The 21,454-nt window shown below is 36.3% G+C and overlaps 1 protein-coding gene across 3 annotated transcripts in view; it reads left to right on the top strand.

The window, feature by feature from the left end:
* The window catches only part of LOC139982455 (uncharacterized), a 240,401-nt gene that overhangs the window by 100,088 nt on the left and 118,859 nt on the right, over positions 1-21,454 (top strand). For all 3 annotated transcript variants that reach the window (XR_011798183.1, XR_011798184.1, XM_071995347.1), the window contains exons 21-29: positions 471-2,272; positions 2,989-3,191; positions 11,116-11,192; positions 11,895-11,956; positions 13,577-13,637; positions 18,383-18,706; positions 19,449-19,672; positions 20,069-20,209; positions 21,273-21,422. Coding sequence is in view for 1 of the 3 variants with exons in the window: in XM_071995347.1 (XP_071851448.1) it covers positions 471-2,272; positions 2,989-3,191; positions 11,116-11,192; positions 11,895-11,956; positions 13,577-13,637; positions 18,383-18,706; positions 19,449-19,672; positions 20,069-20,209; positions 21,273-21,422 (3,044 nt within the window). In the remaining 2 variants the exon portion in view is untranslated. The remainder of the gene's footprint in view (positions 1-470; positions 2,273-2,988; positions 3,192-11,115; positions 11,193-11,894; positions 11,957-13,576; positions 13,638-18,382; positions 18,707-19,448; positions 19,673-20,068; positions 20,210-21,272; positions 21,423-21,454) is intronic.

Consider the following 21,454-nt stretch of genomic DNA (forward strand, 5'->3'; position numbering starts at 1 on the left):
TCTATGTATGACAGCAATCATTGTACATTTTTTGTCTCTAAATAAAAGAAAATTAATTTTTAAATTCTGATTTCTCAATATTGGTACATGTAGGGTCTTTGAAAATAAATTGCAGATAGATTTATCAGTATATGATGGTGTGAATGAATTATAATAACATCTGGGTTTTCATTTGTTGCAAGTCTTGATGCATGACACTTTTTGTTATTATTGTTGTTTGTATTACTGGTAACTGTTAAACTGACTAAGCATGTTTGAGCGATGTCAGTATCTTAGTTTGTGTTGGAGTGAGCTTCCTTTACATTGGAAGATTATGAAAGATGTTAACACCGATACAGTGTTAACAGATTATCCAAACTACAAACTACAAATTACATTTGCCTAACATCTTGGTAGATTTCTAGCATGAATTATGGAACATTTCACCTTCTCGTAGTGGCAATTGTGTTTCTGTATTTCTTGTTTTAAAGGTAAAGAGAACTTATTCATCAAATCCCTACAACAGAAGATGAAGAGTTGGTTTGAAACCATGACTCCTGTCCCTTGGAAGAAGTCTTGTCAATGGAAATCTAATGATCTCTTTATAGCCAGCAGCTTAGTCTTAACAAATTCTGGTTCAAAAATATCTAGCAGAGAAGTTAAACGAGCATGTAAGCTACACTACCGAGATATCTTTACTCATGAACGACTAAAAGAAGAGACTCGAATCATTCTGGGAGGACAGCCAGGCTCCGGCAAGACAATGCTTTCTTCTCAGTTGGCCTATGACTGGTGTTGTGGGAAGCTTATGGATATCCCCATGGTCATCTATCTGCCCTTGAAAATTGTTGATAACATGACAATTTATCAAGCTATCAAGATGTTCTACATCCGTAAAGGCATTCCCATTACAGAAGAGGATATCGAGTCTATGCTTAACAGTGGTAAGAAGAAAGTCTGCCTCATATTGGATGGGTTAGAAGAATACAATGGTGTAACCAAAGATGGAAGTCCCTCAGAGGTCATGAGAGTAATGACAAAGGAAAAACTGTCCAACTGCATTGTTATAATCACAGCTAGGACAGATTATACCAAGCATCTACCCCCAGGTCCAATGTTGTCGATAGGAAGCTTTGGTGAGGATGAGAGGAATGAATACATTGAAAAAGTCTACTGTGATTATCTCAAAAGGCAAGAAGAAGTCAAGGAATTGATTGATAATGTTCCATTTATTCTTGATATTTGTAATGTTCCACTACTCTTTGTGCTTTTAGTACATAACATGGATAGATTAGGAAAGTTACAAGAGAGTCAGCTTGACAGGGTTACTCCTTTCGTGAAGGCCATTGTAGACATTCTGTGTTCTGTGCAGGATGAGGAAAACACCTCGGGTCATCTGTCATACCAGCAGGAACATACTAGTGCAAAGTATGTCAGCATTTCAGAGAGCGTAACATCAATAGACCCCCAAGATACATGCATTACATTGGAGGAACTTGCCTTTAACGGCCTCTGTAAAGGAAACGAACAATTGTTTTGGCAGAAAGACTTTGTGGATAGATGTGTCAGAAATAGCAAAGCATTGATAGATGCTGGGTTACTTGTTGTTGAGGAAGGAACTCCATTTAATTCCCCTAGTAGAGATCTTCAGACTGACTCAGGCAGTGAAAGTCCCCAGACTGATTCCATCAGTGATGAGTCACTGAACACATCTACGGTTACTTCAGAGATAAAGAAAGGGGTATCCCTTGAACCTGATCACTTGGAATCTATCAATCAATCAAAGAATAAACCAATATTGAAATCTAAAGAGAAGAAATCAGAACCTTTACAGAAAAGAAAAGCTGCGAAATATGTCTCGCTACAGGTTAAATTCCTTCATAAGTTAATCCAAGAGTGGTTTGCAGCAAAGTATTTAGCCCTCCTCTTCTGGGGTCACAAATTAACTAAACACCATTACAAATATCAATTGTTCAGAGAAAACTTGGCTAACATAGACCCAGCTGATCTCCATTATGTCTTGCGCTTCACTTGTCACATTTGTCCTCCAAGCTTTCATGTCATTGCCAATTTTCTAATGAGAGACTTTAAAACAGGAGATGCTGAGATTCCTGATTACATCGTGAACTGCATCTGCCTCTGTTTTGCCGAGTATGATGGTTACAAAGGGCACAAGTTCAAGGACATTGTCAAAGAGGTCTGTAGAAGAGAATCCGTCAACTTCAGCTCAGAAGATAGTCGACTGCTGCTGAGGTCAAAGGTTTCTATGCTCACCTTTGCTTCAAGATCACAGGTAAAGTGTGAAAATACAAATTTCTTAGCTCAAATAAACAGCAAACCTCTGCTTATATCCAGATATATGTGATACATAATCTGAAATGTGCATGAATACTACATTCAATTGTCCTGTGTCAAGTACAGCATCAATCTGTAGGATACATCATTGAATGTCTATATTTCATCAATTTGTGCCAGACCTTAAGTAAATCTAGTATGTTGAGATATTAATGGTGAAAGCTTATTTTAAATATGGTACTTCTTGAAATGTAGTTCTCAATCCAGAGATTAAATTTGATCTTTGGTACAAGATCGACCTAATGTATTCATTCTTTGGATATCAGACTAAAGTATGAATTGGTCTACAGGTATTACAGTGGCAGATCATTCTGGGATGTGTGAATCATTTTCAAAACAACATTATCATATGCTGAACCATCTATTTATCTTACAAGATCAGTGTATCGTAAAGTACACATATCGTCAATGGTATTAAACAAAGGTTGGCTATTAATCAATCCTTAGTGTTGCTTTAGGATATTGTGATGCATGAGACAACTCTAGGTGATTAAATACACAACATAGGACATATTACAATGTTCATATCTTCAGTAGCAAACTAAGTTAATCTTAATGTCTCTCATCAGGTTTCTAGTTTTATGGTTTCCATTTGTTATTGTTGGGTACTGATTTCAGGTTGAATTACTACAATATCTGTGGATTATATTCCAGATTCCAATTAAATGTCTGAAGCTTTCAGATGTTGTGGAAAAAGTTACAGAGAAAGCCCTGATCTTGAAGGCTGATGTCTCACTGGGAGTTTTGAAAACCCTGAGGGCTATTGAAGTTAAGCGGTGGGACCTGAAGCTGCTTGAACAAGATTATGAAGATCTCATTAAATTCATTATCAACAATGAAATGGTTGAAGTAGCATGGTGAGGACTAATTAAAAGTTGGTAAACTAAAATAAAGCTTTTGCACTATGTGATATTGAAAACAAAGATATATTGGAATGTGTGATTTATAGAGCTAAATGAAGAACATTCAGCAGAAATATCTCCAAGCATTTGATATCTTTGAACAATGGGAACCATGTAAAAAGTTGGATTTTTCGATGCATCATTTCTTTTTCTGTCAGCCTGCTACATCGAGATTGCTGAGTCATAATTTACTCCACTCCTAGCTTACCTGTCTCCCAAAACCATAGCCCTCTCATTCGACCATGTCTAGGGTGAACTGGTACCCCCTCTATGACCAGTGACATTGGTAAAAGTCCATCCTTCTCATTCTGCCACCCGTAGTGCCTACACACAGAAAACAATATGTAAAATAATGTTATGCAAATCACGAGTTGTAAAAAAGTACATGGAATTATGTAAATATTACACAACATTCTGTAAAAGTTCATATGCATGCTATTGAGGATTACACAAACTTAATTGTAAACATCTACTGTGTCATTTTACATGATAGCAAGTCACTTTTGCCAAAGCGTTAACCAAACGGAAGCAGTTTACATAATACAACACTTCTTGTACCAGTTTGTCAAGTAAAGACATGCATCGTTACTAAATGTACTAGTAACCACGGCCTTATACACGTACAAGCCACATACCGTTACGTACACAGTGTGCGATTACGAGCTACAATGACATGGAAAATGACATTAGAAGACTGGGGCCTGGAAGAATTGTTTGAAAAATTTGCAGGTTTGTTCTGATATTCTGTAAGGGAATGTGACAAGAACGAGAAATGCTTAGAGACTCACGACAAAGTTGGGTAGACGAATGATTTTGATTCGCTTGCGTTACGTAGACCTAACGTTAAAGTCATACGATAAGCTAATATAATAGGCTAGCTGCTGTTTGCCATAGTCAACTCATAATTGTCAGCGAATACGTGTAGCCTACATACAAGTAAACATTAAACGGAATAGCCTACAGAAGGACGGAGGACTTGGGTCTAGGCCTATATTGTAACCTAGTGTATCCTATTCCTATTGTACATTAATCGTATTTTTGTATACACTGCGAGTCATTTTTTAAGTAGTACTAGGCCTAGTATGGTATACTTAGGCTATTTCAAGTCAGTACATTTGAAATAGCATTGGGCAGAACGAGTTTTTCACAGTGCTGTTAAGGCCATCATTTGCATACCTCGCTTCTCATTGGCTGGGTCTTGCACTTTCGATGCTGAATTGGGAAGTTCTTGCCTACGCTATGCGTGTGCGTATGTACATGAACATACGCGTGCGCGCATTGGATTGTCATTCGCGTACACGTGCTGGAGCTGGCTACTGTCTTGAAAGAATTTTGTTAGAAAATGTGTTCAAATGTTTTCTCTTTGCTTTTGACTTGTTTGTGTACATTTACATCCATAAGTTCCTAAACAATACTGCGACCATGGACTTTGAGTGTACACGTCTCATTTTAGATGACTGTCCTTCTTTGAAGGTAAGGATTACTTAGGTTGATGATCCAAAACTGAAAAGCCAATAAATCGAATGAGTTAGTTTTGACAAGTGTGAAGCTTCGAACTGATGGTAGAACTTGCTGTACAGAGTACTGCGATGGCAATGCATGCAGATAAGTACCAGGCGTTTACATGCTTTAAAACTGCTTAAAAACATTGGACAGCTTGACCGTTTCTGATTGACTATTAACTTGAGATGCTTTAAACTGATAGACTCTTACATAGTTTTGAGCATACACATTGATTTGATTTTCAAAATTATGACCTTTTGACACGGTTTATTATGACCCATTTGCACGGTTTTCAGATAATATTATACGAAAGATATAGGCCTTGTATTTAGTCTTGCATGTTAGTAGTACCACTGCCACTGTGGATTATAGTTATTGAACACAGAAATTGTCTTACGTTTATATTATATGGTGATTTTTGGTATCATTTTCAAATGGTTCCGTTTGATTTTACTTCTTTTAATTTACAGCAACAGAGTTGTGCGATTCCTTACCACAGGCATTCTTCACCCGTGGCATAACACACCGACAAATAAGTTAACTCTACTCAAACGCGTACCATTGTACATTCTGCTGCTAGACTGTAATCTTTTTTGTTGTGAGTGTAGCAAAGTGGCTTTGTGAAATGTGGTATGTGATGAGCGATTCAGTGCAGCAGCTGCTAGTTAATATTGTAATTAATCTTATGTATACGGACTCCAGCTAATGGGGGCAAGGTATGCTAATCTTTGCCTTTACCGGGCTGGGAAAAAAATCGCCATCGGGCATGGGCCTATCGTTACGCTGGTACAACGTTCAATAAGGGATAAACATATATTCATGTAATGCAATTATAAGTAACACTAATCGCCATTTTAGCTTGTAAGTTGTGCAAGTAGACCGAGGCTGATGTGTTTCAAACGTACTTCAAGAAGTTAAGTTTGATTAAATTTTGGGCATTTTCTTTAGGAATGTTAAAATGGTGGTTAAAAGGGTGGTTAATAACTGCTTATGTTTTACACAATCTTATTATGATGGAGTTCTATTTGCAAATAATTTCAGAAAGACCTCAGCCATATGTGTTACTTCCTGGAGGAAGCAAAATACATCCTCAGCAGACATTTGTGATCATCGAGAGACATGCCTTACCCCAAATGACAATTATGAAGGCCATTGATATGTGCTTCAAAACATTCTATGTGTTTAATCTGGAATACCAAAATGCATGTCTTGGTGCCTAGGAATTTTTCCAAAAAGTTGTTTACGAGTTGCCTGGTGGTGTGAAGTGCAACCAGATTAGGGATTTTTGTGCTTACCGTGTCAACAAAAAATACAAAGTAACTGCAGTTTAGCAGTCGTCATAGACAGCACTCTGCGTTTTCTCATCTCACGGATCAGAATGAATCTAAAGTTGTTGCCTATTTGAAATTGACTTGGGAAGAGTTCTTTCTTTGTGTTCAATCTAGACAACAACAAAGACAAAGTAACTGCATTGTAGCAATTGAATATTTTGGCACTTTTAAGTTGACTTAATTCCACAAGACAGCACGTTTGTAGCCTAAATTGCTCATTTTACATTTAAAAGGATATAATATATGGACCTCTGGAATAGGAAGGTAGTAGGATGGTTAAAAGGATTGTCTGGTGGCCCAAAGAAGTTACCTTAAAAAATAGTAAATAATTTTCCAAACATGTTGTCAAAGTATGAGAACGCTAATGTTGCGTTTGACAGAGAAACGATTTTTTAATCGTTATGGATAGACATTTCAAATATGATTTGAACAGTACAATACGTGACGTCAGCTCTGCCATAGCAGATTGCGTCATAACCCACCCTCCGCACAGTACCTATACGGTAATCACAACAAAAACAGCGTTTGTATACAGATAAATTTCTTCCTTAATTTCCGGTGAAATTTCTTAAAAATTAGATATGTTTTCAAAAACTCCTTAAGCCGCCATGTACTTGAGCGGTGGTTCCGTGGTCTTTGAGTAACAGAAGGTAAATTTTAACAGCAGACTCCGAGTTGTTCAGGCTATACATCGCGCTATCCAGCTCCAACGCGAAAAATGTTCGCATGTAGGCTGTACTCAAACGTTGACAATCGGACAGTTCTGCGAAGCCTTAGCTTCTCAGTGCTATATTCTGCTCTGACAACAATTCGATCAATTTCTTCAATAATTTCCGGTGAAATTTCTTATAAATTGATATGATTTAAAAAACTCCTTAAGCCGCAATATATGTAGTAGATCGGTGGTTTCGTGGTCTTTGTGTAACACAAGATAAGTTTTAACAGCAGGCTCTTCGTTGTTTATACATTGCGGTATACAGCTCCAGCGCGAAGAATGTTCGCGTGAATAGGCTACTCTAACGTTTACAATCGGACAGTTCTGCGATGACATCGATCCCGCCAAGTTTCATCTTTCGGTTTAACGAATACTTTACAAGTTTCCTTTTACTGTTAATTTGATCCGTGAATTTTATTTCAGCGATTTCGAAGAACAGTTTATGAACTGTGGTTTGAGTGTGAGTGTACTATGTGTAACGCTATACAAGTACACCAACTGAGCATCGTAGTATATACGTTCGCGAGTATGTACGTTATATATATGAGGCAATCCAATGTGCTTACACGTGAGTTAATTTGCTGCGGAATTGGGAGTGCTAACTTCAAGTCGCCTGTTTTGCCTATCTGCAAGCACTACGTCAATCACCATATTGAAGCGTTCGAACAAACGGTACTTTTGGTGAGAAACTGGTGAATTTGAAAACCAGATTTCTACAAGAAGAAAACGTCGAATGGGGACAATTTTTACATGGTTAGAAAGAGAAAAATAATAACTACAAGGACAATGTATCAAAATCTTCCACCAGACAATTCCTTTAATAGCTGAAAAATCAGACTTCAAATATCAAGCAAATGCCACGGTGACGACAAAATCAAAAATTTTAAAGTGTGATTATTCAGCCAATTTTGAAGCAATGCAACTGAAATTATCAGAGTATGCCTATTTTATAGTCGTCCAAACACACAATAAATTCGGGAATTTTGGAGAGGGTCCAGCCATCCGTGATTTGACATGAAATGACCCATAAGCATGTTTAAGTTGGAAAGTTCATCATGATATATCTTCCATATTCTGCTATGAAGATCATATCCGTTATTCAGTTGCAATTTTTCGTGCTGTTCATGGGTTGATGTTTGTTTTAATTGGAAATTAACTAACTATGAACAGATCATTTTATGTCAAAACATTTCTGCTAATGCTGCAGGTTGAGTTGCATTGTTGTCAAATTTTGCAGTAAGACAGTTGATTACGTTGGAGCTTTCACATATCTTCTACCTCTACATGTTGAGGGAGTGCGTTCAAAAGTTCCAAACTCAATCAAATGCTTTTAGTACATGTACTTTTCCAGAAAGTACAAAAGTAAATCACTTAAATTTCCATAGGCATGCATACTTAAAAGATATGACCTTTTGTTTATTTTTTTTTTTTTATTGTAGACAGTTTTCAAGTTCTGCGTTAAAAAAAAATTGATATAAAAGGTTCAATTCATCGCACATTCTGAATTATCTGTGTTGTCATCGCTTTCTGCTCTCTCTTAAATGTACCTTTCTGTGTGAGCGATTCAAACATGCATCCAGATTTTTTTAACCTTATTACTAAAACCTGTGTAAAATATTCACTGAACTGGTGCATGTAAAATTCTCTGACAAAATTTTACATAAAAATATTGTACTTGCGTTACATACTAATCATGTTAAACTTTACAAAACATCAGCAGTTAAGTAATTTTACTTGAATTTTTTTAGTGTTTTTATTTGACATGAAAATTAAGTAAAATTTTACTTAACCTGTGTAAAGCGTTTTCTGAGTGTAGATATGTTATCGTGGACAAAGCATAGTTTTTTGTTTCGATTATAATTGTAACCTATGCATCCATGCGTGTGTGTATGTGTGCGTTTAGTTTGTTTTCTGGCCGAGGACTTGAACAAAAGAATTCGAGGTTCTCGGTTGTAATTTCTAAAGAATCACCACGTCCTCGGAAGAATTTTATTGTATGGGGTATTGTTAAGGTCAGGGTACGTGGATTTGATCAATGGAAAAAACAATTGGGTCCTCGGTCTGAATATAAAACAGACATGTGCGTGTGTGTGTGTGCGAAGTCTCGCTTGTAAACACGATATCTCAAGTAGGGACCGATATAATATTTGGTGTATATGAGTAACACATTGAGTAGATAAACCCTATTGTTTTATGGGGAGGTCAAAAGTCATTTGGAGTCACCAGGGGCCGAATAGTGAAAACCTTGTAAACATGATATCTCAGGGAGGTAGGTTGGACCAATCTAATAGTTCGTGATTAGGAGGACCACAATTAGGAGCAACCGCCTATAGTTTTTTGTGGAGGTCAAGTGTAATTTGGGGTCACCTTGGGTCAAATTGTGTTAACCTTGTAAACACGATATCTCAAGAAGAAAAGCTTGGATCAATATCGTATTTCGTGTGAAGGAGAACCACATTAGGTTCAAGATCCTTATTATTTTTTGTGGAAGTCCAAGTACATTTGGGGTCACTAGAGGTCAAATTGTGAAAACCTTGTAAACACGATAACTAAAGAAGGGAGGTTGGACGATTCTCATATTAAGTATGTAGTTGGTACACGTTCAGTACAAGATTGTATTGAGGTCAAAGGTCATTTGGAGTCACTAGACTCCAAATTGTGGAACCTTGTTTTATAAGATACCGTCTCTCCCATAGACCATCCTATCAGATATACTGTGTGTTACGCCTCATACGAATAGGAGGCTATTAGCAATTGGTGATAGCTTATGGGCATCCGTAGAATCTAAACTGAAAACTCGAACATATTTGCATTGGCTTGAACGTGCCGCTCGTGCAGCGGTTCTATTGGACGTTTTCCGTCGTATTTATTTTAGGTTGGATGTAGTTTCGTTGTGACCAGGCAGCGTTTATGAAACTTAACAGTTCGTTTAGTTAGATTTTTCTAGAATGATCAATTCGATTTAATTGTGTTTAACGGTCTTAGTTTGGCAGTGAGTTCACAAGCTTTTGTCTGGATTGGCTGTTGATCTCAATATGTGTAGTCTCTTCCACCAGTTTCAGCATTGATAGGCCTTAATAGTAACGTTCGACTTTCGTCACGTTTATGATTATGGGACAACTTGAACAAACATGGCTAGGCCTGTGTGCAATTTTATGTTGTGTAGGCCAGTAACGGTTGGGTAGAATAGGGTCCGTTAATTAACACAACAACGTGAAGAATACTTTCTATTGCGCAATTATGTAGCACCATGTAGTCTGCCTAACCTTTGTTCATTGAACGTATTGATGTTGCAGATCTGTACTTTGGAGACATGAACAACAATCATAGGCCTAGTAGCGAGTGGAATTTGGCGAGTAGTTTTTTTGTCACGGTCGCCAAATAGCGAGTACTTTAGAAAATATTTGTTGAGGCCTGAAAACCTTTAATACATGATTTATCATGGTAGAAATCATGGATACTTCCATACATGGTATATGGATTTGCATATTGAGTACAAGAATCCTATTGCTTGTGAGGTCAAATCTCCTATAGGTCACCAGAGGTCAATCTCTGAAAAACCTCTTACATGATATGTAACGGAAATCGTGGATACCTCTAGTACTTGTGGGTGGATTCATAACATTTAGTACAATACCCCTATTGTTTTTGATGGATGCGTGTATAGCCACGTACAGTTGACTGACCTGTGTTTATCATGCCATAGTGTTACTGTAACAGCTAGTTCTGGTTATACTAACAAGCAGAAGTCTAGTGTATTGAAGTCATCGAAACCTCAATGCATTTTGCATTCTGGTTCGTTTTGATCTGCATATAATTAAGTATAAATTATTATTATATTTTTGTCTTCAAATTTCCAATTAAAAGCTCTACTCTTAAATGGTAAGTTCTCAACTGCTCTCACTTCCAAGAGAGCTCATTAGATATCTGGGTTCACCAGTTCCAATACTAAAACAAGCGTATTCAACAGTTATAATATCTGTAAAATGTACCCTAGGTTTGAATGCTGCCCCCTACTCAACATGAGACTTGTAGATCATATGTCATTATGGTCAGCAATGGTCAAAATATGAAAATCTTGTATAAATAGGTGATTGAAAAGGTTGGTTTAGTATGTATCTTGGGTGGGTCGGTGGGTGAGAATGGCTGGTCTCAAATACAGTACTTATCATAATATATAATTGTAGAAAACTAAGCATTTTCCTGAAAGTTAAAGGCCTATGCCCTCTATACAATTCTTTTTATGTTAATTTATCTAACATTTATATTTATTTCTTTTCTTAATAAACAGTGGGAACTATTTTATGGTAGATTTTACTTTTTTTCTCAGCTTACTATTTCCAAGACCACCGGTGGCTGTGAAAGATGAAAAAGATTTGAAAAACTTACAAGCCCGAAACATTTCAGGTAACATTTCTATTTCATGAATAACAAGAGTTTGGTAATTATATGTAAGAAATATTCCTCTGTATGTGAGACAATATCTTAGTCTGACATTTAATTAAGCTTTTTCATTCTAGTCCTGCTTCTGCATAGTGGTAAGAAATGTATCTCTGTCCAGTATGTTGAAATTATGTAACTTAAGGCTTCTAGCTGGCAAAATGGTACTAATTGTAACAACAGTTAAGCGATATAGATTATGATAATTGCTTGGACAAGCTCAAATCAGAAAACTTCATTGCATACAGAACTAAAAACATTATTAACAGTGATAGAAGACAGCAGTTCAAGAAGGTGTTAATGATTTTGTTTTAGTGTGTGTATGAGTGTAGAGCAGTAAAGTAAATTGAACATGATCATCTGAGTAAAAATAAATAACTACAATGAAATGGATTATGCACAGTTCACTAACTGCATTAGTGCTATGTTTGTTCAGGAGGGAGGAAATATTTGAGATTATATTAGTGCAAAGCGTTATGGTTTTCACTAAGTTATTCGTGAAGCAATTTATATGATAAGAATTAGTGCAAACATGACCTGTAACTTTGACATGTTATTTTTATCCTCAAAACAGAGAAATGTGGCAAGGTATATAAAAATGTGTTCATTAAAATATTCCATGTGAGAGTGGCTGAGGCTCTCATTGTTATCTACTTATACTCATTTCAGTTAAATGGATCATTGGAGCAAACTTACTTCACACATTAAATGTGACAACTGGAGAATGGATGGTGAGATGCATTATCTTGTATTTTTTTCAATTATTGCCATTCATTTCAGATTGTGTTCTGATATTCCTTTGCTTAACCAGCAAAAACTCCTCTTTGAGTTTAGCCCTATTCTTGATGCTTTCGTCAAGGCAAAAGGAACCTATGACGTGGTGTTGGCGTGTATGTACATGTCTCGGCCTCAGAAGTGGTGACATGGGATAAAATAAATTTGTGTCAGTAGTATAGTCAACCAATAGTGGACAATAGTCATCCGTTGTCCAGACAAGGGGTTGGAATAAAGAGAAATGTTCTCGGATGTAGATAATTTATTAGAAAACAAGTTTGTAAACACAATAACTCACCAAGCGTGTGGTCCACGAACTTTAAACTCTGAATGTTGATAACTGTTACAAAGTTCTGGGCTGCTTTAGTTTATTTGCAATGTCAATGTCATTTGAGTTTACCCGTGGACAAAATATGGAACATTGTAAACAAACTACTGGACATCAATAGCATTGATAAATGTCATACTTGGGTGGTAGGTGCTCCATAAAGCAGCTTCGGTAGAGGTCAAAGGTCAAGTTAGGTCAACAGGAGGAAAACTCTGACAACGTAAACAAGCAGACTCAATTAATCTGGCCAGACCAATCACATAGTTAGTATGTGGGTGCCCCTTAGTAAGTTCTAGGTTGCTTTAGTTATTTGGAAATTTCAACTGGGGTCACATAGATGTCAAATTTCAAATTATTGTCATTTTGATAACTCCAAAAGTCAAAGGTTAGCTTTGACGAACTTTACACGTGGTATGTGGCTCAACCATATTAAGTACTCAAATCTCACTCATGGTTACATTATAAAACTTGGATGAACTTCACACTTGGTATGTGGATCCAGCCTATTAAGTATAAAAACTGTCTGTGCACGGAAGTAAGTAAATGTTCTGATACACTGTAAATGTGGCAAGGAATATATAAGCCTTCTTGGCTTTCTGGTTATTCCTTAACAAATTATAAAAAAAAGTATATGTGATTCTTGTGGGTGTGTGTGTGTGAGATATGCCTGCTAAAACATAATTAACCACCGTGGAATATCAAGCATTGCATGCACATTTCTGTGGGAAAGCTGTTGGCTGTTTTTATGATTGTGGTGGTCAGAGGTCATCTGAATCCTAGATAGTGTTTTTTTTTTAGTGTCAGTGAATCTCATACTTCTTACAGTAGGTAGGTGCCCCTCTTGAATACTATCCTTGTAGTATTGGCAGGGATCATATGTCATTTTAATGACAGCAATTGTCAAAATTTGTTCTAAACCTCAACAGGAAAATATCTCTTATTATATAAAACATTTGACTTTTTAGTCAACATCAGAAAGCTGTTTGGTCTGGATTTTGGATCATTGTGTTGTATATTGTAAGTTCTTTTAGTGATAAGTGATTATCAAAATATTTTGATGTAATGGCAAATGGAGCTTGAAATTTGTGATATCCTAGTTCCGATTAAATTTTATTGAGTTGACCTACATCAGCAAATTCATTAAATAAAAAAAGATGACAAGGCATCATGATGTAGTTTTTATCAGGTTTGTATGATTTTCCACCATTGGTATTTTTGTCTTTTCTTGTCTGATGAAATCTTCATTTAGATGGAATTTAGATTACCGAGGAGGATGTCATCAAAATCATCATCACTGAAACCAACCTCTGGTGAGTTTCTGGTATTAATAGGAACAATCATTTAAAAACTTAAAATGTTTAATTAACAAGAATGTCTTTGTTGTTGTCAAAGCAATCCCTGTAACTCTAGAATAATCTGTAATCACACTTTAAGCTGGCATACATATTTAATTCTTCACTCATTACTGGATTTCTGCTGATGAGTGAAGGTTCTTCATTTTTGGTTCCTTGCTTTAGCAAAAGGAACCTATGTAGTCAGGTTTGTGTGTGTGGGTGTGTATGTGTGTGGGTGTATGTGTGTGTGTGTGCGTCTGTGACACTTGCTTGGGTACGCTCTATCTCAATAAGGGAATGTTGGATTGAGGTCAAACTTGGACTATAGATCCGCCATATGGAGAAGGTGTGCCCTATTGTTTTTGGTGCCCACAAAGGTCACGAAAGGTCAGTTATGGTCCAAAAACGGAAAATATTAAAACTGCAATAACTCCCAGTGCCAATGTGCGACAAGGTTGATATTTTGGGAAAAGTTGTGAACTGGTTAGAGGAACATTTTCAAATTAATGATCATGTGATCCGAGGTCACTAAAGGTCAATTAATGATAAAAAACTAGTATTTTTGCGATAACTTGAGAACGAAATGTCCGTTAGGGTTGGGAGTTGCTTCAATGTTATCCAATTGTCGACCCGCATCTGGGTGACCCTTGACCTCTGGTGACCTTTACATGTTTTTGGGGATTTTTACAGTTTTGATGCTATTTTCAGATGTCAAAGGTACCTTCTGATCATAAATGTCAATAGGTTGACCCCGTGTGACCTTCATGTGCGAAGTTACATGGGGTCAAAGTTTTTCGGTCGGAGTTAGGATGGTTGTACAGAATTGTCGTTTTGTTTTTTGGAATCAGGAGATGAAACTACATCTGAAACCAAGGTCAAAAGGTCAAAGGTCACATTAGAAAAAATGTGCTTATTTTGGGAGGAAACGAGCAAAAAAGAAAATGTTTGGTTTTGATGCTAGATTTGGATATCAAAGGTACCTTCCGATCAAAAATGTCAATTGGTTGACACCCGTGTGACCTTCGTGTGCGAAGTTATACGAGGTCAAAGTTCATTTTCAGACATTTAATGCAACAACTCCCAGTTCCAAGGTGTGACATGGTTGATATTTTTGGACAAGTTGCAAATGGTATAGGGGAATATTTTCAAACTTAACGGTCATGTGATCCGAGGTCACCAAAGGTCAATTAATGTTAAAAAACTAGTATTTTGGGGGTAGAAAATGGGCAAAGAAAAAAATGTTTGAATTTGTATAGTTTGATGCTCTAATTTAGGTCTCATCAATCAAAAATGTCGATAAGTTGACCCAAGGTGACCTTTTTATGTTAAGTTATATGAGGTCAAAGTTAATTTTCAGGCATTTAGTGTAATAACTCCCAGTGCCAAGGTGTTACACAGTTGATATTTTGAGACAAGCTGCAAATGGTAAAGGGAAATATTTTCAAACTTAACGGTCACGTGATCCGAGGTCACCAAAGGTCAATTAATGACAAAAAACTAGTATTTTTGCGATAACTTGAGAACAAATTGTCCGTTAGGGTTGGGAATTGCTTCAATGTAATCCAATTGTCGACCCGCATCTGGGTGACCCTTGACCTCAATTTGACCTCTGGTGACCTTTTTGTGTTTTGTGGATTTTTACAGTTTCGATGCTATTTTCAGATGTTAAAGGTACCTTCTGATCATAAATGTCAATTGGTTGACACCCGTGTGACCTTCGTGTGCGAAGTTATATGAGGTCAAAGTTAATTTTCAGACATTTAATGCAACAACTCCCAGTTCCAAGGTGTGACATGGTTGATATTTTTGGACAAGTTGCAAATGGTATAGGGGAATATTTTCAAACTTAACGGTCATGTGATCCGAGGTCACCAAAGGTCAATTAATGTTAAAAAACTAGTATTTTGGGGGTAGAAAATGGGCAAAGAAAAAAATGTTTGAATTTGTATAGTTTGATGCTCTAATTTAGGTCTCATCAATCAAAAATGTCGATAAGTTGACCCAAGGTGACCTTTTTATGTTAAGTTATATGAGGTCAAAGTTAATTTTCAGGCATTTAGTGTAATAACTCCCAGTGCCGAGGTGCTACACAGTTGATATTTTGAGACAAGCTGCAAATGGTAAAGGGAAATATTTTCAAACTTAACGGTCACGTGATCCGAGGTCACCAAAGGTCAATTAATGACAAAAAACTAGTATTTTTGCGATAACTTGAGAACAAATTGTCCGTTAGGGTTGGGAATTGCTTCAATGTAATCCAATTGTCGACCCGCATCTGGGTGACCCTTGACCTCAATTTGACCTCTGGTGACCTTTTTGTGTTTTGTGGATTTTTACAGTTTCGATGCTATTTTCAGATGTTAAAGGTACCTTCTGATCATAAATGTCAATGGGTTGACCCCTGTGTGACCTTCGTGTGCGAAGTTATATGAGGTCAAAGTTAATTTTCAGACATTTAATGCAATAACTCCCAGTTCCAAGGTGTGACAAGGTTGATATTTTTGGAGTAGTTGCAAATGGTATAGGGGAATATTTTCAAACTTAACGGTCATGTGATATAAGGTCACCAAAGGTCAATTAATGATAAAAAAACGAGTATTTTTGCGATAACTTGAGAACAAATTGTCCGTTAGGGTTAGGAGTTGCTTCAATGTAATCCAATTGTCGACCCGCATCTGGGTGACCCTTGACCTCAATTTGACCTCCGGTGACCTTTTCATGTTTTGTGGATTTTTACAGTTAACGATGCTATTTTCAGACGTTAAAGGTACCTTCTGATCATAAATGTCAATGGGTTGGCCCCCGTTTGACCTTCGTGTGCGAAGTTATATGAGGTCAAAGTTAATTTTCAGACATTTAATGCAATAACTCCCAGTTCCAAGGTGTGACAAGGTTGATTTTTTTGGACAAGTTGCAAATGGTATAGGGGAATATTTTCAAACTTAACGGTCATGTGATCCAACGTCACCAAAGGTCAGCTAATGTTAAAAAGTAGTATTTTGGGGGGAGAAAATGGGCAAAGAAAAAATGTTTGAAATTTTACAGTCATGCTCTATTTAGGTCTCACCGATCAAAAATGTCAATTGGTTGACCTCCGGGTGACCTTTGTGTGTGAAGTTATGTTTACAAGTTCAAAGTTAATTTTTTGACATTTAATGCAATTAAATCTCAATGCCAAGGTGTGACATGGTTGATATTTTGGGACAAGTTGTGAATGGGGTGGTGGAACATTTTCAAACTTAAAGGTCATGTCATCTGAGGTCACCAATGTTATCATATCTGTTGACACGCTTGTAGGTCTCTTATATTTCTTACATTTTCGACGCCATATTTAGATCTCAAAAGTGCCTTTTGATCAAAGATCCGATCATATTTTGTGATCACAAAAGTGTTGGCTATAGTGTTGGTTACTTTATGGGAACATGTAGGACCACAATTACTTGGACTATTTGAGCCCAATCTTGCTTGATAATATTATGTGTATTGTCATATACCCCAAGCAAGGAACCACAGTGCCCTTGGGCTCTTGTCAGTATTGTTATTGACATTCTTTGCAACGATGGTACTACAAGCCCTTTCCCTTCATTACATTATACTAACTGCGCAATAATATATTTGTGTCTTTATTGACCAGTCTTGGAGAAAACTATGGAGGCTGGCCTTAAAGTAAAGTTAGTACAGGAACAATCAACTTTTGAAAACGTTATGACAATACTAGTCTTTTGAGACTGTTTTCTTCTATCCAAAAAGTGGTTTTTCCTTTTACCTCAGATTATTTGTGATTTTCCTATGAAATCCTATTTGTGGTCTCCTAGTATTAAGAAACCAAAGCTTTATTTTGACAAAAAACTTTAGTACATTGAGAAAGTCAAATTATACTGTGTAAAAGAATTATAAATCCTTGGTTAGTAGGACTTGAATGTCATCATAGCATAACGATAGGGATACCAGTCTTTGCAGTAAGATTCACAGTGGCAGCTAATGATGAACTACTACACTCAGCATAAAGTAACTAGTGTTAACGTCAGGTTAAAGAAAACAATACTGAAATAAAGGTGTCAGTATGGCTGCATGGTATCAATGACACAGTGGAACAACCACCCATGGAGCTCTAAGAAAACAAATATACACATCATTGTCTTAACTTCCCTACATGCATGATGTAGTTAACTTGCTGTTAGTCATTCCAAAGAAAATGGGAAGGTGTGCCAATACTCTCATGTCAACTTTGCCATTTCATAGTTATGTTCCAAATAATGTGGTTTCGTTGCAGTAAGTGCTGAGTGTTACATTTTCAAGTTTGTTAGCATTATCTAAAGAATTGTAAGACTTGTAATAATCTTGCTTTGAACAACTTCAGCAACAAATATCAAACCTCCGGGAGTAATTTTTATTTGAGTATTTGTAAATAATTATGTGTAATAGTTTAGCTTGTAGACTTCTGTGTTAAGTTATTTCAGTGACAACAATATACTTGGAACTGATAAAGGCAAAAAAAAAGAAAGATCAAAATGTAATGCATATGAGGTTGTAAGATTTAAATATATTAAAATTATCAATTTTAAATGGAGGAACAATAGTTTTTGACAAATAAGCAGATATATGTGTCCTCATATACTACAAATACTAGCAAAGAAAAAGACCATTAAGAAGACAACTCTTCACTGAAAGCAATGTTGTAATATATTCCTGCTGATTGTCCCTGATTATTTATATTGCAGACAACTTACCTTCCAATCCACTACAAATGGAGCTTTGGGTCAACAAGGATGGAGGAGAGCTAGAGCTTCCAGATACCAGTGTCAGCTTAGAAATACCTCCTGGTGCTCTGAAGAAGGATCAGTTAATCCAAATGAGAATTATTCCATATAACTTCCAGGGTGATTCTGATCTTTCATTCAGTAGTAATTCATCAGTTGTGGTTGAGCTCCTGCCTAGTAACCTGAAGCTACTGAAACCAGTAAAACTGACATTGCCTCACTGCTTGGTTCTCAAGAAAGGGTGTGAATGGAAAGCAAAGATATATAGCAGCCATCATGAAGAAGGTAAATTTAAATTTAAATGTAAATGTAATGTAAATAAATCACTTAATAATGCGCCACAAATCCAGAACAGAAAGCTTGTTGAAAGATGCAGTCGAGGGCTCAAAGATGAAAACATCTATAAAACAGAAATGTTTTCAGATGGGATTTGAAACATTTAAATGAAGTGGCTTTCTTGATGTTGAGTGAGATGTTGTTCCACAATGTAGAGGCAGTGATTATGAAAGCCTTGGAACCACATGAAGAAAGTCTGTCCTTTGTAACTTTAAGAAGTGCCTGTTTAGAGGATCTCATGTCATGGGATGCTTGATACTTTTTTTGGGGGGGGGGGTTGATATGGGCCCAATAAGTTCTTCAGGTAATCCGGGCCATTCCATTTAAACAATTGTAGGTGAGAAGCAGCAGCTTAAATTCAATGCGGGCAGATATTGGCAGCCAATTTAGGTCTTCAAACACTGATGTTATATAACTTAGCTTAGGAGTGTTTGTCACTATTCGTGCGACGGTGTTATGAATCCGTTGCATTCTATTTATTTGTGCATTTGTAATTCCATAGAGCAAATGCACAGGTATTGCTTTTAAATTTATTTCAGCTGTAGTAATATGGTTCTTTTTGACAGTCATGCAGTTTATAGACTAATTACTGCATTATACAATCCATCTGTCATATAAAAACAACCTTTTAAAGATTACTTTGATATTTGAGAAATGTAAAGTACGTTTCTGTTTCATTTTGACTCTTCAGGTAATCATCCTCTGTGGGAACCACAACCGGACACAACTTATTTACTAAATCAGGGAAATTGCATAATCGAATTAAGAACTTTCAGCTGGGAGAAATTTGACATCGGTGATGAAATTGTTGAAGGGAAACGTATCGTGTTGTATGCTGCTAAACAACTGCCATCTCATAAAGCTATATTACATATTGATATTGGTTATTACTTGGATTTAGTAGGCTGTGAAGAGGTGAGTTTAAAATCACATAGGCTATGGTTAGCAGTGTTTCGTACTAGCTGGTCATATACAAAGGTTACCACAGATTTTAATATTTACTATTGATTGAATTTACACTGAGTTGAAATGATTGAATGATATCAAACATTAATATTGGCTATTATTTGAACTTCATACCAAAAAGTTAAAGGAATAATGTTAATTCACATACATAATCATACGATTTTGTGTATATTGTAGATCTACCTGGGGATCATTGAATGAGGTTAATCTACATGCTGCTTTTTGTCTCTTACATTATCTATCACAAGGCCAAAAGAGGAGGTTATTTGACACTTTGATATATGTATCATCCTGTCACCTGTACATATGCATGAATCTTTTCTTTCTTCCTTTTTCTGTTTGAAGATTGACGAGATGAATAAAGTCTCTGTGCTGCAAAAAAAGCATGGGTTTCTTTTCAAAAAAGGACGATTACCTCTTAAATTCTATTTTGTCAAAACTGAGCCGCCTGTTTGGAACTTTCGCCCTGAAGAAGGAAACCCAAAGGTATGGAGGATTTGTATTCGACCAAAGTGTTCGATATTAAACCTTTCATGTTAAGACTGATGTTGACAGTTCTTTTGGGGGATTAGTCTTAATGATATAAGAGTGAGCACTGCTCTAAAATTTCACAAGCTGCTTCGAAAAACCACTATAAAACGTGACAAATTTTCTTAAAGAAAAAAGTTGTTTAATCTCCATAAAATTCACGAACTCTAAGTTATTGCATAAGTATTTTTATAATCTCTTAGGGATGTAGAAAATTATTCAAAATGTATTTAAAAAAGGGCTTTTTAACTAACAGGAGTCTGTGAAACAAAATATATATATAATATGTATGCGATAGCAAGCAATATTGCTCCTAATAACAACTTGGACATGGGCTAATGAGCAATATTAATTGATTCCATGCCAAAGGCAGGAGCAGAATTTGTGGACATGATGACGAGTGTGTGTTAATGTAAACAAAATCTATCCAAAAGTGAAAAGTAAGTTAACGTCATGTTCAATACATAGATCCAACTTTAAGGTCAGTGGGTAAAAGAACCTTTGGTTTTGGCCAAATGAAGTGAAATAGGTCAAATATGAGAGTCTTGTAAACTATATGTTTAACTGCAGAGTTAACCTTTGGATGAACGTCTTACAAACAAAATGTGACTCCACCTAAGTGAGTTAAAGAAACAATGTGAGAAGGCAGCTGAGTGTAGATAAAAGTTCAGTGTACTCAGTCACGTTGTATAAACTAAAGCTTGAATCAATATTGTATATCATACTTTCATGTGTCATAGCTATTATCAGAACCTTATTGTTGTTTGTTTGTGGAGATGGAAGCTCAATTGGAGGTTCAGTTTTTTCCACATGATAACACTAAATGTAAAACTTTGATGTAGCTCATACTAATAGTTAGGACAACATTGCTATAAAATGATCTTGTAGAAGTGTAGTATGGAATCACCATGCCTGTTGGCAGTTTGGTTTAGTTTTACTACCAACATAAATAGTTACTATATGTAAAATTTTAATATTGTGAATATCTATATTCAATTTAATACCTTCCTTTTTACCCCAGGAAATACCATTCACCACAGCAGCTATTTTGAATGGAAGTTTCTGTACATTTGTATTCAATAAGAAAGGTACCATGGAGACGGACAAATGCTCTTTTTACTTCAAGGCTGGACAAGAACCATACCTTACAGACTTAACCTTCGTACTAGAGGTTTGTCATTTATCATGATTCTTGCTAGTTTA

Source organism: Apostichopus japonicus, chromosome 16 (assembly GCF_037975245.1).
Source record: "Apostichopus japonicus isolate 1M-3 chromosome 16, ASM3797524v1, whole genome shotgun sequence".
In the NCBI taxonomy this organism is placed as follows: domain Eukaryota; kingdom Metazoa; phylum Echinodermata; class Holothuroidea; order Aspidochirotida; family Stichopodidae; genus Apostichopus; species Apostichopus japonicus.